Below are 8,074 nucleotides of genomic sequence, written 5' to 3'. Positions count from 1 at the left end.
CTTCACTATTTCCCAAATGTGCTCTCAGAGAAACTAAAACTCACCTCCAGTGACCTCAGCTTTTCTCCAGTGCCCTTTCTCTTTCCCCAAGTGTTGACCAGCGGCCTTTGTGGGTCAGCCTGTACTCTTCCCAACAGCAGCCCCGTGAAGGTAGCGATTAGTCCTTCCCTGTTTTACAAGGAGAGAAACAGAGGCTTAGAGAGGTGAAGTCCCCTCTCTGAGGCCTTACAGCTAATAAGTGGGAGAAATGAGTTGATCCCAGAACCTGCTCTCCTAGTTTTCCAGAACCTCTACCTACAAGAAGTCCAAGACTTTTCGGGTCTTCAGTTTTAAAATATCATTCTGTGTATCTGTTAGCGATTGCAGTGAAACAAACAATTCATGACCTTAAAACAACAAATCTGGAGTGGTTTAGTTGGGTGCTCCTGGCTTAGGGTTGCAGTCAAGATTTTGGCCAAGTGGGACTTCCTTGGCGTGTCAGTTTTTAAGACCTCATGCTTTCACTGCAGGGGGTGTGGGTTTCATCCCTAGTCAGACAACTAAGATCTCACATGCTGCTTGGCCAAAAAATATTAAAAAAAGAAAAAAAGATTTTGGCAGGGGCCATAGTCATCTGATGAGAAGGAAATGGCAGCCCACTCCAGTATTCTTGCCTGAAGAATCCCAGGGACAGAGGAGCCTGGTGGGCTACAGTCCATGGGGTCACAAAGAGTCGGACGCAACTGAGTGACTAACACATAGTCATCTGATGCCTTCCCAAGTAGCACTAGTGGTAAAGAATCCACTTGCCAACGCAGGAGATACAAGAGACCTAGGCTTGATCCCTGGGTTGGGAAGATCCCCTGGAGGAGGAAATGGCAGCCCACTCCAGTATTCTTGCCTGGAGAAAATCCCATGGACAGAGGAGCCTCGTGGGTTACAGTCCATGGGGCCACAAAGAGTTGGATCCAACTGAGCAACTAACCACACATCTGAAGGTTTGACTAGGGATGGAGGGGGTGCTTTCAAGACGGCACACTCGTATAGCTCTTGGTTGGTGGCCTCAGTTTCTTGCCACATGGGCCTCTCCAGAAGGAGCTGCTTATGGCCTGGCAGTTATCATCCTCCAGAGCCAGGCAAGAGTAAGAAGGAAGCCACAGTTCCTTTCGTGAACTAGTTTTTTAAGTCACATACCATCACTCTGACTTATGCTATTTACTGGGTATGAGTCACTAGGTCCAGCCAACACTCAAGTGAGGGAATAAAGCACTACATTTGGAAACAGCCTCAAAAAATTTATGGGTATATTTAAAACCACCATGGCTTTGTTGTGGGTTTTATTGTTTTTAATTATTTTTTTTTGTAGGTGCTTTTTACCAGGATGAGGAAGTTCCCTTGTACTTTTAGTTGAGTGTTTTTATCATGAAAGGATATTGGATTTTGTCAAAAGCTATTTCTGTATTCAGTGACATGATTGTATTCCACCCTCCCCTTCTCTTTTACTAATATGGTATGTTACATGGGTTAATCTTCATGTTGAACCAATTTTGCATTCCTGGGGTAAATCATATATGGTGTAGTGTATAATCCTTTTCTTTCTTTTTTTTTCTTAAGGGCTTCCCAGGTGACTCAGTGGGTAAAGAATCTGCCTGCAATGCAGGAAACTCGGATTCAATCCCTGGGTTGGGAAGATCCCCTGGAGGAGGGCATGGCAACCCATTCCAGTATTCCTACCTGAAGAATCGAATGGACAGAGGAGCCTGGTGGGCTCCAGCCCATGGGGTCACAAAGAGTCAGACATGACTGAGCGCACATGCACACAGTCCTTTTTATATGCTGCTGGACTTGGTTTGCTAGTATCTTGTTGAAATGTTTGTGGCTATTTCCAGAAAGGATACTGGTCTGTAGTTTTACTATCTGGTGATGTCTTTGGTTTTGGTATCAGGGTAACACTGGTTTCATAGAATGTTAGTTCCCTCCTCTTCTGTTTTTTGGTGAAGAGTTTGAGATGAGTTGGCAGCAACTTTTGGGAAAAAAAAAGATTGGTAGAATTCACCAGTGAAGACATCTGGGCTTTCTTTGTTGGAAGTTTTAAAATCACTAACTCAAACTCTTTACTTGTTGTAGGGCTATTCAGATGTCCTATCTCTTCTCCAGTTAGTGTTTTGCAAGGAATTTTTCCGTTTCATCTAGGTTATCAAATTTGACACCATCCAATTCTTCACAGAGTTCTCTTGTAATCCTTTCTTTTTCCCTAAGACTGGTAGTAATGTCCCCTTTTTCCTTCCTGATTTTAGTGATTTGAGTAATCTTCCTCTTTTTCATAGTCATTCTAGTCAAGAATTTGGCAATTTTGTCGATCTTTTAAAAAAAACAACTTCCGGCTTGCTGATTTTTCTCTACTGTTCTATTTCATTTTCTCCACTGTAAGCTTTTTTCATTTTCCTCTCATTCCAAAGTATAATTTCTCTTGTGATTCTTCTTCCACCCATTATTTATGAGTGTGTTGTTTAATTTTCGTATATCAATACTTGTGATTTCCTCAAATTTCTTTCTGCGTTTGATTCCTAATTTCATTCTACTGAGGTCTTTAAGTTCAGAAAGCACTTTGTTTTCATATCCTTTAGTAGTATCTGTCCTTGACCATATGAAGAATGTTTCATTCCACTTAGGAAAAATGTGTATTCTGCTGTTGCGTGTTATGTTCTATAGATGTCTGTTAGGTTTGGTTGGTTTATAGTGTTGTTCAAGTCTTCTATCTCTTTGCTGATCTACTTTCTAGTTTTCAATTCATTCTTTCTTTTTGAGGGGGGAGGGAAGGGTGCTGTGCCATGCGGCATGTGGGATCTTAGTTCCCTGACCCAAGGACTGAACCTGGGCCCTCGGCAGTAAAAGCACAGAGTCCTAACCCCTGGACTGCCAGGGAATTCCCAATTCTGTTAGTTTTTGATACATGTACTTTGAAGCTCTATTAGGTGCATATATATTTATGATTGTTGTAATCTTCCCAGTGACTTGAGTCAGTTTTGGTCACTTTTTTTCATTGTTTTCACTGAGGGGTGGAATTTGGGGGTTTCCAACTCTTCTATTTTGCTGATATCACCTTAATACAGTATTTATCACGGTATTTATCCAGAGCAGTTGTGCAAGAAATGTGAAGTTGTTCCCATTTTACCATGAAGGAAGCTTGTTCTCTTTTCTCTTTGTGTATTACTTAAGCAGCTGTGCAAGAAATCCCAAATATCTGGTTGAAGCAGGATAGTTTATTGCTGACATAAACATCTCAAGTATAGCAGGTCAGAGGCCCCAGGGTTCTGGAGGCTGTTATTAAGTCACAAGTTTGGCTGCTGTAACAAAAAAGACACAAAGTAGCAGTGCTGGGTTTTTTAAATATTTATTGGGCTGCACTGGGTCTTCCTTGTGACATGTGGGGGTCTTTAGTTACCTTACTCAGGATATTTTTAGTTGTGGCATGTGTTTATGCAAACTCTTAGTTGCAGCATGGAGGATCTTACTTCCCTGACCATGGATCGAACCCAAGCACAGAGTCTTAGCCACTGGAGCACCAGGGAAGTCCCCAAAGTAGCACAGTTTAAACAAGGTGGAAAATGTTCTCCTTCTCACATGTAAAGTATTCGAAAGTGGTTGAAATTGAGTATGGCAGCTTCACAGGGTTGAGAATTCAATATTCTTTTATCTTGTGTCCTCCATCTCATAGTCCAAGATGGCTGCTCTGGCTTTAGCCATCAACATCATGGGGAGAGAGAAAGGGAGGTATGTTCCCTACTTTCTTTTATTAAAGGCATGAATTGGAAATTGCCTACATTATTCCCACTCATATTCCATTGGCCAGAACTTAGTCACATGGGCTTGCCCAGCTGCAAGGGCACCTGGGAAATGTAGTCTTTGGCTGGGCAGTCATGTTGCCAGGCTAACTCTTCCATAAATGTGGAAGAGAGGACAGTGGAGATCCTGTCACATGCGGCCTTCCTGAGCCAGTTTTTTTGACAGGGGTCACAAAGCATTTTATGATATAAGGTAGCTATGATCAGCAGCCGCACGGCATCATGGTTTAAAACAATGGTTCTGAGTATAAATTCTGACAAGGGCACCTCACGTACCATGTACCTGGAAATACAAAGGAAATCCCCTCTCTGGGCCTCATTTGCCTCCCTTGCAAAATGCGCCAAAATAACCTCAAGAGGTACGGTTATGGGGAATAAAAGGGAAAACGTGGGTAAGTGCGTGACTAGGTGCATAGTGAGTGCTTATATTTGGAAAGTGGGTTATCTTTAGAATTCTCCACTGCCTGGAGAGAAAGACAGGGCATGTGTTTTAACAGTTTATCTTATTTATGTCTCTGGACCCAAAGGCATTTATCTCAGGTTAAGAACATCCTCCTTCTCCCACATGTCTGAGCAACCCCCCACCCCCCACTCCCTCCTGGATCCTACTTATTTTTCTTCCCATCCACTAAGCAGAAAAAGAGTCTGCCCCCTGGCTTAATGGAGCAAGAACACCGAGAATCAAAGACGCGCAGCCCTGGCCCCCAATTCCACCAGCCATTCCAGGGCAGAATCAAGGTGTAAAGCCAGTTTTAAGACTTTCTCTTGGGGTTGGGGTTTGCTCCCCTACACCCACCGACCCCTGGCTGTCTCCGGTTCTTCCCCAGAGTGGGGTCAACAGTGGATTGGTGCGTGCCAAAGATTCCATCACCAGCTTGAAGGAGAAGACCACCCGGGTTAACCAGCACGTGCAGACGCTGCAGGTGTGAGGGCCACCCCGTCCCCCGCCAATACCTCCTCTTCTTTCGGGGCCACGTTCCCCTTCTTTGAGCTATCCTCCAGCTCAATGCACCCACAGCCCAGTTGGGGGAGACTGAGGCTCAGAAGGGAAAGGGATGTTCCCACCTCTCCTCCCCACGGGGTGTCCCCTGGAGGCCCTGGCTAACCCCTCCTCCCTTCCATGCTCCAGAGTGAGTGTTCTGTGCTGAGTGAGAATTTAGAGAAAAGGCGGCAAGAGGCGGAAGAACTAGAAGGGTACTGTAGTCAACTCAAGGTGAGCCGCTGAGGGGCAGGAGCGGGGCGGAAAGAAGGGAGCAGAAGTAGGAAGAGGGTGAGAGGAAATGGGGAGGAGTGGAGTGGTCGACAGGAGAGAGACGGGGGCAAGCCGACAGGGAGCATGGGAGAGGTCCGAGGACAAACTGGCCCTTTAGCCAAGTGAACCTTGGGCGGAGGCAGTCCTTGCAGAAGAAGTGGGCGTGTCTCGGCTGAGGTGGGTGGAGCCTGCATGGAAAATAACGGGGATAAGGGTTGGGAGACGAAACCGGAATGGGAAGGCAGGGCCCCTGCCCTGGTGTCCTGCAGGAGAACTGCCGGAAGGTGACCCGGTCGGTGGAAGACGCTGAAATAAAAACCAACGTCCTGAAGCAGAACTCTGCCCTGCTGGAGGTAAGGCGGAGGGGTCTAAGGGTTTGAGGAAGTTACTCAAGTACGTGAGGTACTTGAGGTGGACTTCGGGTAGGACTTGCCGTCCTGCCAATCACCTCTACCACCACCACCACCACCCTGCCCCTTCGTGTTCACGGTCATACGTCTCCACGCACAGTCATATTCAGGTCCCAGGGAGAGGAATTCATGTCAGACCTGGAGTGGGTGGGATTGCCTGTCCTGCCCACACGCCCACTGATTTCCCAACAGAATGTTAGAAAAGCTTCAGTTGTTCTTCCTGAACAGGAGGGACTGGAGTTTGAGGCCTATCGAGGATTAGAGTTGGGGTGGAGGGCTAGATGGAGACAGAGAGGCAGGCATTTAGAGGTTAAGGTGAGTTGGGACTCCAGCTGGGCGTCGAATGGAAGCTCCCTCCCTAATCGCGTCCCCACATACATTTACTTTCTAGTGTCAGGAATTCATTGGGCGGATCTGGGGGGTGGAGGTGGCGGTGGTGGGAGGCAAGGGGCCGGATGCTCGAGCTAACCCTGCCTGCCTTCGCCGCCCAGGAGAAGCTGCGCTACCTCCAGCAGCAACTGCAGGATGAGACTCCAAGGAGGCAGGAGGCCGAGCTGCAGGAGTTGGAGCAGAAGCTGGAGGCTGGCCTCTCCAGGCACGGCCTGGGCCCCGCCACCCAGCCCCCAGGCTGCTCCGGTCCGCCCGGGAGCCCCGACGAACCCCCGCGACCGCGAGGCCTGGCCCCAGGCGGCTGGGGAATGGGGCCCCGGGCAGGGGAGGGCCCCATCGTGAGCGAGCAGGAGTTGCAGAAGGTCTCTGCCGGCCTGGAGGAGCTGAGGTGAGTGGGATCTCGAGATGGGCCCGGGGGGTGGAGCCTCGAAGAGCCTAGGAAGGAGTATTCTGGGGCCATGACCCGAAAGGGCAGGACTTCGAAGAAGTGAGTAGAGTATAGGACTGGTGGCAGGGAGGCCCGTGAAAATGAGGTGGGTGAAGTTTGGGGAGGTGGCAGGTGGCTCCAAACTCAGGGGAACAGGGTTGGGGCGAGTGGTATCTTGAGGAGGCAGTGTCTGGAGCGGTTGATGCAGGGCTGTGAGGCAGGCCGAGAGAAGGCCAGGATATCTGACAAGGGGATTCTTTCCGGGCCGGGTTCTGGAGGACGTGAGAGGATTCCAAGACATGGACAGGACGGGAGAATTCGGGGACTGGGTGGGTCCGGAGCCCCTGGCCGGGCGGACGGGGCGTGTCCAAACTTAGCATTGCCGGGTTCCTTACCTCTGCCCCTACAGGAGGGAGGTGTCTTCGCTGACCGCCCGGTGGCATCAGGAGGAGGGAGCCGTGCAGGAGGCCCTACGGCTGCTCGGGGGTCTGGGTGGCAGGCTCGACGGCTTTCTGGGCCCGGGGGGGCGGGCGCAGCGCGAGCAGGCGCAGACCGCGCGGGGCCTGCAGGAGCTGCGGGGCCGGGCGGACGAGCTGTGCACCATGTAAGGGCCCACCCGAGAGCACTGTGGGAACCTGCGAGGACGGATCCTTGAGTGAGGGGGTGGGCCAATCAGCTGGAGTCAATCGGTGGAGACTGTAGTACTGACAGGTGGAGGCCCCAATTAGAGAGGAGGGGAAGGGTGCTTTCTACCTAAGGACTGAGGGGCGGAGCCACTACAAAAGAGGGGCTTCTCGGACAGCTCAGCTGGAACAGAATCCGCCTGCAATGTGGGAGACCTGGGTTCGATCCCTGGGTTGGGAAGATCCCCTGGAGAAGGAAATGGCAACCCCCTCCAGTATTCTGGCCTGGAGAATTCCATGGACTGTATAGCCCCTGGGGTCGGAAAAAGTCAGACACGAGTGAGCGACTTTCACTTTCAGTGTACCTTAAAAGGGCAAGGGGAGGCAAATGGGAACAGGACAAACCAGTTAGAGAACAAGGAGAGGCATTCCGGAAATAAAAGGAAAAAAAAAAAAGATGAACCCGTCAGAGCAGAGGCTGCACGTATGGCGAGGTATTGCAAACTGTACGGAGGCAGAGGTACTGGGCTAATCTTGGGTGGAGCCTTGCTGGGCCCTCACCCTGCTATACAAAAGTAGAGCGGTTCCTGTGAAACCTTTGGTAAGCCAAAATAACATAAACCGAAGAAGCAACTACCTTAGAATACATCTTGCCACCAGATGCACAAAATAAAGTGAGGTAAAGCACAGATGCCCACAGAACACAGTTCAAAGCTATGGTGGCGTGATGCCTAGATACTGAGTGCAGTTCTCAGAGGAGGAGCTTGGTGGCTCCACTCTCACTGCTTGTAGTGTGTCCTGCTTCTGTAAAAACAGGCTGAGCGCGGAAGAATCGATGCTTTCCAACTGTGGTGCTAGAGAAGACTCTTCAGAGTCCCTTGGACAGCAAGGAGATCAAACCAATGAATCCTAAAGGAAATCAACCCTGAATAGTCATTGGAAGGAAACTGATGCTGAAGCTGAAGCTCCAGTACTTTGGCCACATGATGCGAAGAGCTGACACATTGGAAACGCCCCTGATGCTGGGAAGGATTGAGGGCAGGAGGAGAAGGGAACGACAGAGGATGAGGTGGTTGGTTGGATGGCATCACCAAATCAATGGACATGAGTTTGAGCAAACTCCAGGAGATAGTGAAAGACAGGGAAAC

The 8,074-nt window shown here is 49.4% G+C and overlaps 1 protein-coding gene across 2 annotated transcripts in view; it reads left to right on the top strand.

Moving 5' to 3' along the window:
• Positions 1-8,074, top strand: part of TSKS (testis-specific serine kinase substrate) — a 16,246-nt gene that overhangs the window by 5,095 nt on the left and 3,077 nt on the right. For both annotated transcript variants that reach the window (XM_010849631.1, XM_010849632.1), the window contains exons 3-7: positions 4,652-4,747; positions 4,954-5,037; positions 5,346-5,429; positions 5,978-6,264; positions 6,713-6,907. In XM_010849631.1, the coding sequence (XP_010847933.1) occupies positions 4,652-4,747; positions 4,954-5,037; positions 5,346-5,429; positions 5,978-6,264; positions 6,713-6,907 (746 nt within the window). The remainder of the gene's footprint in view (positions 1-4,651; positions 4,748-4,953; positions 5,038-5,345; positions 5,430-5,977; positions 6,265-6,712; positions 6,908-8,074) is intronic.

Source organism: Bison bison, unplaced genomic scaffold (genome assembly GCF_000754665.1).
Source record: "Bison bison bison isolate TAMUID 2011002044 unplaced genomic scaffold, Bison_UMD1.0 scf7180017864285, whole genome shotgun sequence".
NCBI classification, from domain to species: domain Eukaryota; kingdom Metazoa; phylum Chordata; class Mammalia; order Artiodactyla; family Bovidae; genus Bison; species Bison bison.
The sequence above is the reverse complement of the archived record's forward strand: the minus strand, read 5'-3'. Positions and strand labels throughout refer to the sequence as shown.